This window comes from Hemicordylus capensis, chromosome 4 (genome assembly GCF_027244095.1).
Source record: "Hemicordylus capensis ecotype Gifberg chromosome 4, rHemCap1.1.pri, whole genome shotgun sequence".
In the NCBI taxonomy this organism is placed as follows: Eukaryota; Metazoa; Chordata; class Lepidosauria; order Squamata; family Cordylidae; genus Hemicordylus; species Hemicordylus capensis.
The window spans coordinates 231256787-231275308 of NC_069660.1; the positions used below are offsets into that span (position 1 = coordinate 231256787).

Sequence of the window (18522 nt, forward strand, 5' to 3'; positions counted from 1 at the left end):
TGACATATCTTTTAAAAAAAGATTTATATCATAGTGAGCAAAATCTCTTTACCTAAAAAAAAAAAAAAAGTAAAATCACTCTATTTGCAAAAAGGATTCTTAAGTCTATACTGCACACCAGTGGTCAGTAAGAGAATATACATATTTCTGTGACTATGTTGAAAAGATTTTCCACAGACGTTTTCATTAGACAACCAGAAGACAGCAAATATTCACGTTAGAGAGTTAATTAAACTTTCCATTGAATAGTAAACATTTCATGTTTAGTACATAAAAACTCAAAGTTTCAACACACAAGTGCCCTGAGCAAGTTACTTGGAGAGGCTTTCTTTCTATTTTGAAATCCTACTGATTTCAATACCACTCTGTCTTAGAAGATTAAAAAGAAATACAGCTTTATTTGAGAAGATTAAAAAGGTGATAGACCACTGGATCATTTTTATGGCACATAATCAAAATTCATTTTTTTAATATCTCATCCTCAGCAGGAATCCATGGATAGTATTGGGGGAGGGGCAGAGGGGTTGGAAATAATTGACAGTATGCTGACACTTCAATGCCATTTTTTCTCTCAAGGTTGCATCTTCCATATGTACATACATGCATACATACATACAATGAGTAAATGCATAAAATAATATTTCTAAAATGATACATAGACTTTCAAAAACATATTGCTATCAGGTTCTCTGTTGTAGCTTCCATGGTGAGCCAAAGATGATATTCTAGTGACAGCCAGACAGACGTGAGCTGACACATGTTACTATTCTTATGTTTCAGTTTCCTGAATCTTCATAGTAGGATTGCTTATGTATTTTCCTTGCTTGGGACTGAGAAATTTCAAATTGCCTAAGCTAGCATTTAAAGAAGTGTGTGTGTGTGTGTGTGTGTGTGTGTGTGTGTGTGCATTCAAATGTGAAGACCACTTACCCATCCACTCTTCCCCAGAGCTGCTACCTGTGCCCCCTAAGAAGCATCTCTAGAAGGTCAGGGGACCCACTGAAATGTGGAATTGGACACAGGGAGCTGCAGGTAAAGGAGATATTTTTTAAAAAAAATGCATAAGTGTCTTTGTGTGAGCAGAGATCCACATATCAAAGGGGGTTACACTCAGTTTGGGAAATTCTTTCTGCAGTCCTTTGGTCCATTCTGTTCCCTTCCAGAGGGTCTCAATCCTCTGGAGAAGCTTTTCAGGGGGGCACAGTGTGTTGTTCTGTGGAGGAAGGAATGGGGAACTTGTCTTTTGCAACTCTACGTGTGCTTCTTTGGATAAAAGTCCTAGTCTTGTTTGCAGAATCGCACCAATGTATTATTGGTATAACAATCAGCTATTCTGTTCTTTTAGATGTATAGACGTTGTAGAGACTACTGCTGATGCACATTTCTTTCACATTTTCCCCCTTCTGTGCACTGATGATACCTAGCACAAAAAGAAATCTCAATGCGAGGTACATCAAAATTCTTTTTTGCATTACACATCTTCAATGCAACAGATAATCGTTGAAATAAAACTGACACAAATGAACAAAAGGAACTGAATGAGGCGACAAAGAGTGCATGCACCAGTTCTGGAAATAGGTTTAGACATTCTTCCTGTCAAATCAGAAGGAAGGTGGAGCAGAAGACAATGCACAGCCAGACCATAGAAGAATTCTGAAATACTGGGAAATCTGCCTATTCCATAATGAATACTTTCAAGGGCAAAGTTTAAAGATTTTTATACATTTTAAGGATTATAAAGAACAAAAAAAATGGTTTCATTTATTCTATTATCCATAGAAACTCCCCTTTGCACCGTACCTGTTTTAAAGTTCCCTGTTTGGACTTCCTCAGCTCTTCATATTTCAGTTTCCATGCAGATCTCTCAGACTTCAGGTTCTGTACCTCCTTTTCCAGGGATGAGCGGATTCTGTCATGTTACAAAACAAAATTTAACAGTATTGCATTGGTTCTAGGATTGTTTTGTTCAACATTTGCCTGCTTTTTGTTTGCTTTGCTTCTGTGGTAGCTTTAGTACATAGTATATGGGACCTTTAAAACTACAGGGTTGGATCCTACCCTTTTGCGCTGTAGCACTCTATGGTTGGGAGCTTCTTCTTTGAATTGCAGAGGAGCTGCACTCTCAGAAGGATCCCTTCCTCACCCAGGAGGGCTGTTCATGGAAGGAGCTCCTGGTCACAGAGTATTGCCTATCACTATCATTCTGGATATAGGTGGTGCAAAGTACTTGCCATTTTGTTCACAGTCTTATAGTGTCTGATGAAAAGCCACCCGAAGCTGAAGGACTTTGGAAGTGCATCTCTGTGGTGTAATCCCATATTTTCCCAGCAATAAATGTACTGTATGAAGGAACCATGCCTATCTGGGGACAGGAAGTTTGCCAAGTGGTATAAACGTGGGAAGGAAAGAATCATATCATTGATTCTGCCTACATGGTAGTGTGGGGGGAAAGACACAGAGAAACAGTTCCTGTTGGTAAGTATGAATTGCTTACCAACATAATAATGAAGTCATTTTTGTGGTTTCTTAGTTTCTCATGATGATCACATTTAAAGATATAGGGTAGAAACTGCTTGTCAAATACAACCCAAAGCTAGCAACAGTTAAATTTCTGGGTTTATAAACAAGGTAAATAGATCATTTCTAACTAAATAAGCACAGTGCAGATTCTTTCATGTACTCATTATTCTGGATGAAAACAGTTGTTTGCTCAGAAATCACAAATGGATTCTTCAATCAAGTTTTGTTGATCCTTTTTCAAAGAAATCTTCAAAGTGTCATTACATTAAAGGATTATGCACAAGTGCAAAATATTTGCTTCAATATCTGTCAATCTCTCTAATTTTCCTGCTTTTGCAGAATTACAGATATAAATTATTCCCAAAAAGAACTGATAGAAGTGGAGCTCCAATACAATCTATCAAAATAATTTTTGCTTGGAAGAATTATTTTCTCAAAAACAAGAACAAATTTAGAAAATCATCTGAAGACGTTTTTCTACTTTAACACTCAGAACAATTGCTAGCAAAATATTAAGGATAAATAACTCATGAACAGCATACTGGCTGGCACAATGAGCAGCGTTAACACGGCACTGACTGTCATGTAGCACTTACAGATTGTGGATGTGCTACTCAAAATATTTTGTGCTCTTGTACAAAAGCACAAGGCCACACTGGGGCTTCCCTGTGAGCCTATAGCCATGCAGGTGGATCGGCACCACTAATGTTACGCTGCTCAATATCTCAGGCAGTATGAGCAAAACAAATCTGTTATTAGCTTACTTTTGTTCCTTGTGCAAGATTTTCTGTGATTCATGGAGATGCAAGTGCAACACAGAAATATGTATTACGTCATTATCATCATAATCTTGTGAATGGATTAGATTGCCATCTTTCTTTGGATTAGGATTTTCCAGAGACACTGAAGCTGTACACTTTGCTCTAGAATTAAGAATTTCCAGATTGAGTCTCACATCTTTCTGATCTCTTGATGCTTTTTCAATGGCATAAAGATCCTGAATTGAGAAATGCATGCACAGTTATTCACTTGTCAGCAAATCACTTATTCATATATATATTTCCTTAAATATAATTACTAGTATATTTTGAGGAAACAAAATAAACTCTTAGAAAAACTGTCCCCATGGTTTGGTTCTGAATGACTCAGGAGAAGATGCTGAAAAGAAATAAATAAGAAACAAATAAAAAAGAAAAATACATGTGATAAAGGGTAGAAGTATATGTTTCAATGCTTTTAGTTATTTGTTATTTTCAAAACATTGGCCCATCTCTGATTACCTGGCAGACACTTTCTCCCTCAAAAATCGTGTTGTTCTGTACATGTTCAACAGGCTCGTTATCCAGAGGTCCCAAATTATCTTCTTTCATCCACCACAATTCAGAGGAATCAAAGTTACGTTTCCAAATATTTTCAGCTTCCATTTCATTTTCACGAAGTAATCCTTGGTTGATTTTTTTCAGAGCACTCAGCTCTTTCATTGTGGCTTCCAGCTTTAGCTTCAGTTGCCTTCCTTCCTCACGGGCTCTGTTTCTTTCTGTTCTAACTTTGCTCCATTTCTCCCGCCAGTTGGCAGTACAGTCTGACCACCATCGCATGGTCTTTTCCATTTGGGCTGCTCTGGCCTTGGCTTCTTCAAGCTCTCGAAGTCGTAGCTCCTCACAAATCTCCCAGTCACTGCTATTATAAATATGCATACAGGGGTGGTAAGACGGAAATGGACAAGCTCTTGATATTAAATTTGAGTTACAGGTTCTACATGTTCTTGTGCAATCCCTTCCTACAGCTTCCCAAGTCTCTTGTGTTTGTTTCCTGAGAAGTTGCTTGTCGTCCATTAAGTTGCAGACAGAATCAAGATTCATGTCTCAGGATCATTCACTTGTTTCCACACCTCGAACACAAAAGGATGATTAATTTTATAAATATAGCCTTTAATGCAATAGCTCCCAGTTAAACAGGAGAATTAATGACACACTATTCATGTCAGTGCAAAGCTGACAGTGAGGCCTATAACCAAAATTGTACCATTTGTAAATGGTAAAGCAAACATAATCAGAGAAACAACTAAATTAGGTAACATTTGAGTAGTTTTACATAACTGCCTTCTCCTTCATGTTTTACAACAGTGTTCTTCATTGCAGGAGCCGGTGGCAGTTCCCATTGACCCTAAGTGCAGCTCCCTGACTCATTGTTTAATAGCCTGTGCAAAATTTCAGATGAAGACAAATAATCTGCACAGCTCTCCTGGCACATTGCAGAGATAACCATACCCATAGGGCAGTGCTGAACTTCCCCCAGCACTGGTGGGGCTCCTTTAAGGGAATCAGAGCCTTTTCAGGCACCAGTGCCATCTTGGAAGGTATGCATGGAGCACTGAGAAGTGCAATCCTTCCTAGCACTTTCCCCATTGAATTTTATGGGGAAAGCACTAAGATTGACTATAGTTCCCAGCAGTCTGCATGCACCTTAGGAACATAGGAAGCTGCCATATACTGAGTCAGACCATAGGTCCATCTAGCTCAGTATTGTCTACACAGAATGGCAGTGGCTTCTCCAAGGTTGCAGGCAGGAATCTCTCTTGGCCCTATATTGGAGATGCCAGGGAGGGAACTTGGAACCCTCTGCTCTTCCCAGAGTGGCTCCATCCCCTAAGGGAATATCTTACAGTGCTCACACATCAAGTCTCCCATTCATATGCAACCAGGGCGGACCTTGCTTAGCTAAGGGGACAAATCATGCTTGCTACCACAAGACCAGCTCACCTTCTACAATGAATGTTGGGGCTTCGCAGGATTCTACTTTTCTTGAAATCTCCCCTCCCTGCTTGGTGCTGGAGAAAGTGCGGCACTCGTGGAGGTCAGCACACCTCTCACACTGAAAGTTGTTTGTTTTGCCAAAGTGGTCCTCACTTGAAAAAACAGTGAAGATCACTGCTTTAGAAGGTGATTTTATCCTGATTTCTTTGCAGCGAGAACAAAATGAAACTAGATCTTCAAAAATGATCTGAAGGTTTTTCCCCGCAGCCACAATTCTATTATCAAACATCAGCAATAACAATGATTTGCTGCACAGCATGGTTTGTGTGGTAGCTATGAAGTCAAATGAACCTTGACCCTTTCTCAAACTCAAGTTCTATATAGATCCCATCATGGGGTGAATGATGGTTGAGGAATTCACAACTTTAGAAATATGATCTTGAAACTATATCCTATGGACTTTCACAATGGGATCTAGACAAAATATATCATCTCTAAACTTCACTTTCAGGTTATAAATTACTGAGAACACATGGTAGTCTAAAGAAATTTATATTTCCACTTAAAGAAGTATCCCTGTTATAGTTAAAAGCCCACAGTTTGCTTTATTTATTAGGACAAAAGAAGTTTCCAAGTGTATAAAAAAATCAGACTAAAAGCCAAAAGAAATAAGATATCATCAATTATCCCTAACACAATCAACATAATCCAAAACTTAAATAAAACTCACCTATACTGCTTGGTTCTCCTACTGAGTCTGATGGATTCTACAGCTGAGTTCAGTTGACAGCATTTACAGCTTGAAGACCACCCAGATGATTTAGGAAAGCATTGAATTTAGGAACATAGGAAGCTGCCATATACTGAATCAGACCATTGATCTATCTAGCTCAGTATTGTCTGCACAGACTGGCAGAGGCTTCTCCAAGGTTGCAGGCAGGAAGCTCTCTCAGTCCTATCTTGGAGAAGCCAGGGAGGTAACTTGGAACCTTCTGCTCTTCCAAGAGCGGCTCCATCCCCTGAGGGGAAGATCTTACAGTGCTCACACTTCTAGTCTCCCATTCATATGCAACCAGGGCAGACCCTGCTTAGCTAAGTCATGCTTGCTACCACAAGACCAGCTCTCCTCTCCTTAATTTGTTGGTCTTATTTTCTAGAAATATTATCTCTTAGGCTGTGGGGTTATAAGCCAAAAGTCTCAGGAAATGTATTTTCCTAAAATTATGAATTCTGTACATCAAAGTGCAGAATAAGGAGGACTTCATTAATCGCGGGTCCAGCACTCATGGTTTCATATATCCGCAGTCGGGTGATGAACTGTTACTAGCAATGCTTTTCTGCTAGCTCCCAGGACCAGTGTCTTCTCTAATTTTTTTCATCTGTGTATGGAATGAATTTTGTTCTGGGCAGCTGTATCAGGGCAATGAGAGGCACATGCATTCAGAATGGGGCCTTCCTGATTCAACCTGAGCAGGATCTAAAATTGACTGAGTAGATATTAAAAAAAAACTCGCAAGTGTGTGCACACGTGCACACCTTAGAGGGAACACTGCCCAGGACCCCTGCCCCCACCCACTGACTTATGTTTGAACGGACAGGTCACTTATTCAACAGTGGACCAGTCACCCCTAGATTTGTCTCCTAACAAGCAAATTGGAAAGGGGAGCAGATGCATGCCCTCCCTATCTGGGATACCCTAAGTAGACCCCAGAAGTTAACTCAAGCAGGTTACCTTCCAGCGAAGGCCACTCTGCACTCAGAGTGAGCCTGCTTCGGCCCCTCCCATCCTTTTGCAAAAGATAGCAGCAAGCAATGTGACAATTAACGCAGCAAGAAGAACACAGATAAGGCTCACAGAGGTAAAACTGCCTCCCTCACAAAAGAGGTTGAGTCAGTGATAAGGACCTTGAGATGCACCCATTAAAAGTACTGATTGGATTATTGGACTCTCCATCCATGCAGCTTTTCTCTTCTCATGTCTATGCACTCTATTTTCATGACCATCAGCCTTGGCGTGCCTCAGCAATTCCCACATTGTTACACTCAGGAAGAGCAATCAGCAACAATGGAATCCTCTCCGTTTCCACCCAACACACCTCTTCAACAAAAAAGGTTGCTTATTTTTTAGGAGATAGGCATGGAGAAGTTACTCATAGGATTGCTTGTTTTTGTTTGGAGGCATGTAAAATAACATGTCTGCAAACTGGTTTTTAAATTTTTACTTATGTTATTGTATTGTACTGTATTGCTCTTTGCTGTAGTGTTTATTTGGTTGTTGGCCGTCAATAAATGACTTCAGTTCAAAAAGGTCAACTGGAATCTGCCCCCAGGATATAAGCCCCAATTTTGGGGTATAAGCCCCAATTTCATGATCCAGTGTGCTCATTGCAGTGTAACATTTACCTCGGAATCAGCAGCTGTTTGGGCAATTTACTGTTCACAGAGGCCACCAAGCCAGGCTATGTTCAGTCCTTCATCCCACTCCCCATATCAGCTTCCTTGCCTAGCCTGATCTGTCCAGTATTCCTTGCTAACACACTAAGCCAGCATGGTGTAGTGGTTAGAGTGCCACTTTAAGACTGGGGAGACCTGTGTTCCAATCCCCGTTCAGCCATGATACTTGCTGGGTGACTCTGGGTCAGTCTCTTCTCTCTCAGACTAACCTACTTCATAGGGTTCTTGTGAGGAGAAACTTAACTATGTAAAGTTAACTCTGGGCTCCTTGCAGGAAGAGAAATATAAATGTAAAAAAACAAACCAAAAAACCCACAGGAAGCTGGTTCCATGGAGGAAGCATCCTCATGGATTCACCTCTATCAACTAACCCCTCCAACCTTCTTGCCCCTGCCTCTGACCGAGCTGTCCCTGAGGAATGAGGTCCTTCAGTTGTTCCAGGAGCCCCGAGGTCTCCTCGTCCAGATCATGTGATATGAATTTTTCCCCCTCACTGGGCCCATCTCTATCCCTATTCCTTTTTCATAAATCCAGCCAATTCCCTCTCTAATAAGTCTTTCTCTTGTCTGCCTCAGAATTTATACTATTAGGACTTTAAGCTAAAAATGCCTCATTGAAGTAAAACATATTTTTAGTAGTAATATTGCTTTAACCACACATTTCTTTCTGCTGTACCCCTTCCTACTATCTGTTTCAGAACTTGGACATCCTCCCTGGAATCAGATGGGGGGGGGGAGAGACAGAGCTGAGTGTCATCCACATATTGGTGACAATGAGCCCTAAATCTCCATGTGGCCTCTCCCAGCAGCTTCCTATAGATTTTGGATAACCTGGAGAACAAGATGGCCAAAATGTCAAACAGGAGTCCCTGAGCATCCCATTTTGGAACCGCCTACTAATAAGGACCAGGCCTGCTGTTAACATTACACTTTTGAGCTCTATCCTGACCAGGCATACCAAAAGGATAGCATAGTTTCAAGCCCTTGAGATCTCCAGTAGGACCAACAAAGATGTACTTCCTTTGTCCTGCTCCTGGTAGGTGGTCCACTAGGAAGACCAAAGATGCCTCCATCCCCAAACCAGGCCTAATTATAAGCTCGGGGATTGTATAGTGTAGGATTTATCTAAATTAATAGTAAACAAGACTTCTCCTAAGCACAATAGGTGGATGAAAGGAGACTTTCATCTAAAGGAGACTTTCATGTGCAACAATGCAGTTGATTGGCATGGACCGACTCCCTCTTAGTCTGTTCCTCTAGCCTCAGTGGGGTGGGAATCAAGAAAAGAAATCACATTATTGGCAAAACACCTAAAAGAAGGGCTTGACTACAGAGGGAAGACAAATCTGGAGACAATTTGCTTAACATAAATTACAACTGACTTCAGAAGCAATTACTTAAATTCTTGAATCTCTTCAGATCTTCAGCCAATAAAATCCCATCCAACAAAAATGTGATTTCATACACATTTTCCTTGATCTGTTGGTCACTATGTATAAAAATTGGGGTTTGAAAGTGACTTTGGCACATACTGTGACAAAGGTGTGCTCAGAAGACATCCATTGAAAAACAATTACTGTTTTTAACTTAACCCTTTATTTGCCTTATACTGAGGACAGATTATATACAGTATGAGAAGATCTCGCTAGAGAAGACATTGCACCTAAATTGTATAAAGAAAACATACCACAGAACTTCATTCCACAAAGAACAAAGCATGAAAAGTCTAACAGATGTAGCTCTTTAACATGCACTCAACAACTCTCTTCAGGCATTTATTTAACCCAGGGAGAGGTCAATGGCTACAGAGCATTCTTGCAAGCCCTGCCCCCCTGTGCTTCATAGCCCCGCCCCACCTGGTCCAAAAATACCATCTACCATAGCATGGTGTGGGGCTTGCCAGCATGCACCTGTGGATGTTTAAACTCTGCAAAACATCAACAGCCACACTTTTAATAATGTCTGAAAGGGGCTAATAAGAAAATTTATTGAGGCTTTTAGAACATCATGAGGCTGCTCTCATGCACAGGCAAAACTGGGCTAGTAGAAACAAGCCTGGTCTTGCCCACACATGAAAACTGGTGGGATCGCACCCAATTCCAGCAGTGGCTCGGCAGCAAACCCGCCAAGCCACCCACCCTCATTTTTAAATGGGGTTAAGCAAGCAAGCGCTCTCTGTGGGGCTCCCGGCCAGCATTGGGGGAATCCCCATAATGCACTGCATGCTTGCACAGTGCATTATGGGAGTTGGTGGGGGGCAATGCCTCCCGGTATCCAGAACCTCCACATTGCCAGTTAAGGCAATATGCTGCACATCTGGGCATGCGATCTCTGTGCCTAGACCAAGAGAAAGTCTGCAGGGTGGTGGTGGTGGTGGTGGTGGTGGGGTGAGCTTGGGGATAAGCTTTTTCAGGCTTCCTCCCCTGCCCCTTCAGGCCCTTTCTCATGGATAGTGAGAAAGGGCTCAATATTTTATACAATAGAAATGATCATCTTTAAAGATCCTAACAGATAATGTAATACTAGTTCACTTCCACTCATTCCAATTTCCTCCTGTGCCATGGATAGATAGGGGAAGATTTGTGGAGGAACCAATAGTAATCTCTTGGAAAAGTCGGAAAACATGCAGATGCTTTTCATATAGGCCAAAAGTCTAATCAGGCCAATTTTATATATGAGCCAACAATCTTCCCATTTTGGGAATGGTTTTCAAACAAAGCCAGCTTTCTTGTTCTGTCAGGCCAGTTTGAATTGCATGCAATGAACTAGATTCTCTTTGTCACAGCAAGCTTTTTGAAATGGTCAAATCACACTCCAGGCTATGATTAGCAGCGAGACCTTTATCACCATGGGTGCACTTGCACGCTGTGAACCAGCAAACACACAATTGAGGAAGCTCAGTAGTAGCTACTGTCTGGACTGTATCTATCTGCTACCACTAAATTATTTTATTTATTTTAAAAATGCAACACCGCCTTCCCAATTAAAACAGTGCTCAGTCAATGGAATAAAATTATAAAGGTCTAGTCTGTCAGCCACTAGATTTGACCAATTAAGCTTCATTTTTGAATTGCTTCTAAGAAAATTGTTCCCAGCTGCATGATTAATAGTATTTTGAGAACAACTAGCAAGTGTAGGAACCAATATTTAGTTGTTGCAATTCACCAGCCATCTGTGGCTTTTGAGGCAAAAAAAAAAAAAAAAAAAAAGTTTGCCTGGATGATCCTTTCACTGTTTCTAACTGGTTTTCACTGTTTATTAGGATGTTATGGAAATTTGTCAGGCATGTAGATAGCTCCCTTGTGTTAACAACAGTATGACTAGACTAATCAAGATCTATGATCAAGACACAGGTGCACATTTTCCTGGAGTGACAGCATAATACTGTGGGCTCAATATGTACAGTGGATTCAAAGTTTATTTATGTGTGATGTGTCCTGTGTAACCCATGTCTTCTTCAGTGTCTCTTTTTGAACATTTAATTAAAAAGGGCACATGTAATCATAATGTTATCACACTCAGTGTTTCCCTGCCCCACTCTACTATTCAACTTTTTCTAATATTCTACTATTTTACTATTCTATGATTCCACTTCCTTAGGAAATGCTGTGTGTGATGATATCACACCACAAGTCTTAATTAACTATACATTACTGGAGTCATGAAGGAGGCAATGTAGTCTGGCATCAACCAGACATCCTCTGTAGCTCTGTATTTAGATTCTCAGAATTTTTTTAAAAAAATCTTCTTTTGTGTTTCTGGCTTTTACAATATCCTTTTATCTTTTTTAAGATTGTAGATTCTCAGAAGGATGTCAGCTCTAAATTCATGCTCAGATGCAAGATGATACAAGTAATCAGCAGAAACAAGAAACAAGAGGGGTTCATGGCCACTTGGGAATACCATTCAAATCAAGGAATAAGATAGTGATCAGAAAGCAGATCTAGCCATATTGGTGGCGGGGGACAGAGGGTGGGGGTCAGGGAGGAGCTACAAGTGAACTTCCCATAAGAGGTCCACAGTCAGTAGAGAGTCTGCTACATCCCCATCTTGCCCCTTGGGGGCACCTCTCTTTTCCCCTTTCACCATTCCCTGTACCCTACACTGCTGCTGCAACCACTACATGGCTTCCTCGTTTTCTCCTTTTCCTCGACAAAATAAAATCAGTGAAGGGAAAGGCAAGTCCTGGGGATGGAATCTGGGGGTGTGCAGTCTGGGGGTGCTTCTGGACATAAAACTCTCCCTGGTGTCCCACGTTGGCCAGAGGTGCCTTTTATCAGCTTCGGCTGATATTCCAGCTATGTCCATTTTTTGAGATAAATGACCTCAGGACAGTAGTACATCTGCTGGTCACCACCAAATTTGACTACCGCAATGCGCTCTATGTGGGGCTGCCTTTGTACATAGTCCGGAAACTAGTTAGTCCAGAATGCAGCAGCCAGGTTGTTCTCTGGGTCATCTTGGAGAGACCATATCACTCCTATCTTAAAAGATCTACACTGGCTGCCGATAAGTTTCCAGGCAAAGTACAAGGTTTTGGTTATAACCCATAAAGCCCTAAACAGCTTGGGCCCTTGGTATTTAAGAAGTCTTCTTTGCTATGAACCCCACCGCCCATTGAGATCATCAGGAGAGGTTCATCGGCAGTTGCCATTGGCTCGTCTGGTGGTTACTCGGGGACGGGCCTTCTCCATTGCTGCCCCGAGGCTTTGGCACACACTTCCTGCTGAAATAAGAGCCTCCCCATCTCTTACAACTTTTTAAAGGGTAGTCAAGACACATTTGTTCACCTAGGCTTTTAATTAGATATAGTTTTAATTGTGTTTTAATAGTTTTAACTTTTTACATTTTAATTGTTGAAATATGTTAATTTTTTTATTAGTTGTTTTTATTGTCCTGTAAACCACCCAGAGAACTTGCGTTTTGGGCAGTATAGAAATATGCTAAATAAATAAAATAAAATAAAATAAAATAATCTAGCTAGAGGAGGAATGGGATAAAATGGGGAAGCTGGCCAGCTGCTACAGCAGTGGTGTGAGGTTGAGGGAGAGGGGAATGGAGAGGCACACCCTAGACAGGCAAGGACAAGATGATGGTAGGAAATCTGTCTGGGTGACACGCAAAGAGAGGAAAGGAGAAGCACCTCATAGAAGGAGCAGAAGGAAGACGTCAGCTGCTTGTCTGCTCATTCACTGACTCCCATGGTGCAGAGTGAAAGGAAAGAAGTGTCCCAGAGAGGAGAGAGAGGAGGAAACCCCAGGGCAAAATAAAACCCCAAACAAAACAAAAACCAAAACAACCCCAGGGCATTTTTTAATTTGGTGCACAGCATTACAAGCATTTCAATCATTAAAAACAATAATCCAGCAACATAGAGAAGATTGCAATGCTAAACACAATTCCCAGGAAGTAAGTCCCATTGCACTGAAAATACATCATCAATTTGATATGAAGCCAGAGTCCCTCCCCTCTGGGATTTCAAGCCAGACAGCAGAATTATATTCATGGAATTACTTCACTTTTAGGTTAGGTGACATAATATGGCTTGCCTCAGGTCATGCAGTGTGGATAGATCATTGCTGTGTCATCCTGAGCAATTAACCTTTTTTTGGTCATAGCCTGGTCTCCAAGACCCTGACTATCCACCATAACCAGTGGATGGCTCTCCCACCAGTTACTTTTATATTGTAATACTGTGCTCATTTACTTAGAGGTAAATGCATAAAGAAGATGCAGTAGAGCCTTTGATAATGTGTATGAAGCCAGAGAACGGTAGTGGTGGAAATCAGGCACTGACCCTTAAAATGAAAATAAGAGTATTGTAGGCTTGTTCCTACTTTCATATGTGAGCTGCTAGAGAATATGACATTACCATTCTGTGCAAAAACATTCTCTAAGGGCGTCTTTGTAGTGAAAATTTCAGTCACATGCTGCTGAAGAAGAGGTCAGCAGCTTTTCAATTTCAATTTTTAAAATCTGAGCTAAAAAGTAAGTTGCCTGTTTGGCATATTGGTGGAAATGTTGAAGAAACCTTTGGCCCTTTGTCTTTTCCTTAACACCGCTTCCCCGCCCCTGCAAATCTGGTTTCAGTTACCACTTGTAAGTACACAAGGGGCTATTGGTGGTCACTGGACTATGAGTTAAGAATTACAGAGAAGCTTTCTTGCAAGTTGTTCAAACTGTGGTGGCCACAAACAATCACATATTGAGTAACTAGTCCCACACGTCTTACCAATTAAAAGCTATTGATCATTTCGGAAAAGATTGAATTATTCAATGTGTATTCAGCTATCATATTTTATATGCTAAAACAACAGAACAAACACTGTCAACATGATTTGGAACTATGGAAGTAATATTATAACCTTCTACCTACAGATTAACAGAACCAGATGGACTACAGTACATCTTTTGCAAACAGGAAAAAGATCCTCATTATTCAGGTCTTGTCAGTCAAAGACTATTAGACTGCAGGCCATGGTCTATCCTTCATATTTTTCTCTCAAGTCATCCATAAAATTGTAATTACTTCCAGGAGACTTGGAACCATTATGAAGATGTCTTCTCAGATCTAATATTTTCCAACTATACAAACACTTTCCGTATTTATATAGTAATCATATGCAAATAAGCCACTTAAAATAAAGAAATTATGTACTAGTCACAATATTCCTAATTGTTTCATCAGTTTAATCATCTGATGTTTTTCCTGTCAAGATGTGATCAGAAATAGCTAAAATGCCTAGTTCGTTGTTTTGCAGATATGGCTACACTTATTGGTTGGGTTTTTTGTTTTTTTTTTAATTTTCCATTAAAATCAGCAAGCCAAAACTTTCCATCACTTGCATTAGTAATAACAATCTGGATGAAGATGGGGGAGAAACTCTAGAAAACTCTACCTTATGTGGATATTTCCACCAATGTTGCCACAATATGAGTAAGAGGAACAGGTAAATGAATTAGAGGCCAGCTTTTTCTTCCCTGACGAGAAGCCTGATATCAGCCTGCTTCCCCTTCTATCTTGACAGACACACTTCCAGCTAGTATGTACATGTTAATTCTTGTGGCGGGTTCCAAAATAGAATGTTTCCACACCAATCAGGTACAAACCACACTTGCATAACATGTTTTATCTATATATGTAAAAATGTTGTGTAAGCGTGTGTGCACACACACGCACGCGCACGCACACACACTCACACTCTTGTGTTTTGTGGAAGGTCCATTTAGCCTTTCTCATCTAATATTTAGTAATTACATGTAGACGGCTCTGTTCTTTTTAACTTTTGTATTCCTGTATATTTGACTATATTTGACTGCTGTTGACGTGATCGATACAATATTATTGTATGCTGCTTCTTTACTATATTTGGCTGATAAACAACCTTAGAACAGTGATACATATGCTGGCAACTTACACATGTGACTGGGGATGTGCACTGCAATTCGAGCATGAATCAATTTGATTTGAATAAGGTTGATTCAAACAATTCAACCTCAAATCAAAGCAAAGTGCCTAGAGAGAGACTTCAGTAGTGGGCAGTATACAAATATGTTAAATACATACAAACAAACATAAAACTACCATTGACCTTAATGGCTATTCTAGAGGTTGGATCGAATTGACCCTGATTAGATTCACATCAGTTCAATTGATTTGAGTCACTGGACCGGGTCTCACGATCCGTGAGACCCGGTTTGGGGGGGGGGGTGAGCGGGGAGGGAGCCCTGGGTGGCCGGATTGGCCGCCCACATGATTGCTGGCTCCAAGATGGAGCCAGCGGGGGCTGGGGTGAGCGGGGGTCAATTGGCCCCCGCAAGCACCAGCATGCCCTGTGCGAGTGCACAGGGCATGCTGGCAAGACCCCCGGAGCCGGGAGGCGGCTTTTTGCCTCCCCTCCGGGGGTCTCGGCTACTCACGATCCAAAGGCCTGGGTTTGCGGATCACTCACTCTGCAAACCTGGGCTAAGGGGCGGGCTACAGGAGTGGGTTAGCCGCTCAAGAACCACCAGGCTCGGCTGCAAGCCTGGTGGTTCTTAAGACTGAAGAAAATCGGGCTAGCAAAGGCTAGCCCCACTGTTTTCTTTGCCCCACTGTTTTCTTTGCTGAGTCTACTGGTTTTCTGTGGGGAGAGCAGGTCTATCAATAGATTTTCTGAAAGAGAGCAGGTCTACCTCTAACTAGCTCTTCCCAGAAAAACAGTGCAATTTGAGCAGTGTTTTTCTTGGGAGAGCTGATCTACCCATTGGGTTTAATGGGTAGACCTGCTCTCCCAGAAGACCTACAAGTGAAACTCGGAAAATTAGAATATCGTGCAAAAGTCCATTAATTTCAGTAATGCAAATTAAAAGGTGAAACTGATATATGAGACAGACGCATTACATGCAAAGCGAGATAAGTCAAGCCTTAATTGGTTATAATTGTGATGATCATGGCGTACAGCTCATGAAAACCCCAAATCCACAATCTCAGAAAATTAGAATATTACATGGAACCAAGAAGACAAGGATTGAAGAATAGAACAATATCGGACCTCTGAAAAGTATACAGTGTACTGTGCTTGATTGGCCAGCAAACTCGCCTGACCTGACCCCATAGAGAATCTATGGGGCATTGCCAAGAGAAGGATGAGAGACATGAGACCAAACAATGCAGAATTGCTGAAGGCCGCTAATGAAGCATCCTGGTCTTCCATAATACCTCATCAGTGCCACAGGCTGATAGCATCCATGCCACGCCGCATTGAGGCAGTAATTGCTGCAAAAGGGGCCCAAACCAAGTACTGAATACATATGCATGCTTATACTTTTCAGAGGTCCGATATTGTTCTATTCTTCAATCCTTGTCTTCTTGGTTCCATGTAATATTCTAATTTTCTGAGATTGTGGATTTGGGGTTTTCATGAGCTGTACGCCATGATCATCACAATTATAACAAATTAAGGCTTGACTTATCTTGCTTTGCATGTAATGCGTCTGTCTCATATATCAGTTTCACCTTTTAATTTGCATTACTGAAATTAATGGACTTTTGCACGATATTCTAATTTTCCAAGTTTCACCTGTATTGGTAGACCAGCTCTTCTTTCCAGGGAGAGCTGCCCTACCAATTGCTTTCCTCGACGAGCATGCCTACCCATTAAATCCAATTGGTAAATCAGCTCTCCCAAGAAAAACAGTTCTCAAATTGAACTGTTTTTCCTGGGAGAGCTGGTCTACCCACTGGACCTAATGGGTAGACCTGCTCTACACAGATAAATTGAATTGATTTGATGATTCATGAATTGAATTGTCAAATCAGTGGGCAGGTGCCAGCTGCTTCCAAGATTTGATATGAAATTTTGTAATTCAATTCAAGATGGAATCAAATAATAAAATCTGATTAGAGCAATGCACTCTATGTGGGAATGTCTTTGTACATAGTCTGGAAACCACAGTTGGTACAGAATACAGCAGCCAAGTTGGTCCCTAGAGAGACCATATTACTCCTATATTAAGAGCGCTACCTTGGCTACCAATAAGTTTCCAGGCAAAATGCAAAGTGCTGGTTATAATCTTTAAAGTTCTAAGCTCTAATCTTAATTATAATGTCTAATTTTTAATAGCTTAGGCCCTGGATCAGAGGTAGGGGTGGAGCCACCATTGGGCAAATGTGTTCAAAGAACCCAGGCCACCACCAATCGAGGGCCATGAGCGCAGCCCGAGACACACACCCTGCGTCTGCTGTCAGACGTGGGGGGCATGATTTTGGTCCCAAATGGGGCCGCACAGCTCCATTTGGAACTGAAATTAGCCAGCACTGAATTGGAAGCATGGCTGGAGTGACGCTCCATGCCTTAAAGGCAGGGACAGCCGCTCCTTGTCTCACTACGAACACAGCAGGGTCAATCGATTTCCCTCCCAAATGAGCCCACATGACCCCATTTTGTAGGAAGATCGGCCCATGCTGGATGGGCATCGTGGCCGGAACAGCTCTCCCTGCCTTTAAGGTAGGGAAAGTAGCTCCAGCACACGCTGCCGGATGTAGCATGGGCTGATCTCCCTTCCAAACGGGGTCACACAGCCCCATTTGGGAGGGAGACCATGGCCCTGCACCTGACATCAGATACATCGGGCCCAAGCATCTGACATCAGACATGGGGGTGGGGCCAGGGGGCCATGGGGGCAGCCGCACAGGCTGCCAACAGCCTCCCTACACTCCTGATCAGAGGTGAACTTAGGCAATTTTGGAGCCTGGATATAGGCCTTTGGAGCCCCACCCCCTGAAATTCATTCATTCATCATATTTTTATACCGCCCCAAACTTACATCTCTGGACAGTATACGTTATAACACCAAATTAAGCATCATCATACTTGGCTGGGTGACCACACTACCCGGGACAGACTAAAGAGGATTTGGTGGGCCCCGGGGCTGTGGAGGCCTTGGACTTCAGCCCGGAAGTCCAGGGCAGTACCTGGATATTTAAGAGAATGTCTTCTTTGATATAAGCCCCACCGCCCACTGAGATAATCTGAAGAGGTTCATCTGCAGTTTTCACCAGCTCATATGGTGGCTACGCGTGGAAAAGCTTTCGCTGTTGCTGTTCCAAGACTCTGGAATGCACTGCCTGCTGAAATAAGAGCCTTATTAAAGACTCTTTAAAGAGTTTTAAAGACTTATTTTTTCACCCAAGCTGTTTAACTGGACTGTGGTTTTAAATTGTTTTAAGGTTTTTTATTTTTAATCTGTTTTATATTGTTTTAAACTGCCCAGAGACAAATGTTTGGGGTAGTATAAAAAAATTGATAAAT

At 41.6% G+C, this 18522-nt stretch overlaps 1 protein-coding gene across 15 annotated transcripts in view; it reads right to left on the reverse strand.

Annotated features, from left to right (window-relative positions):
* Positions 1–18522, reverse strand: part of CCDC102B (coiled-coil domain containing 102B) — a 229725-nt gene that overhangs the window by 135450 nt on the left and 75753 nt on the right. For 13 of the 15 annotated variants that reach the window (XR_008306121.1, XR_008306122.1, XM_053245406.1 and 10 more), the window contains 3 exons: positions 3801–4411; positions 3285–3517; positions 1801–1909 (listed from right to left, as the gene is read on the reverse strand). Coding sequence is in view for 13 of the 15 variants with exons in the window: in XM_053245406.1 (XP_053101381.1) it covers positions 1801–1909; positions 3285–3517; positions 3801–4382 (924 nt within the window). In the remaining 2 variants the exon portion in view is untranslated. Of the gene's footprint in view, positions 1–1800; positions 1910–3284; positions 3518–3800; positions 4412–5282; positions 5429–18522 lie in introns of all 15 variants that reach the window. The other 2 variants (XM_053245394.1, XM_053245402.1) reach the window with 1 other exon arrangement.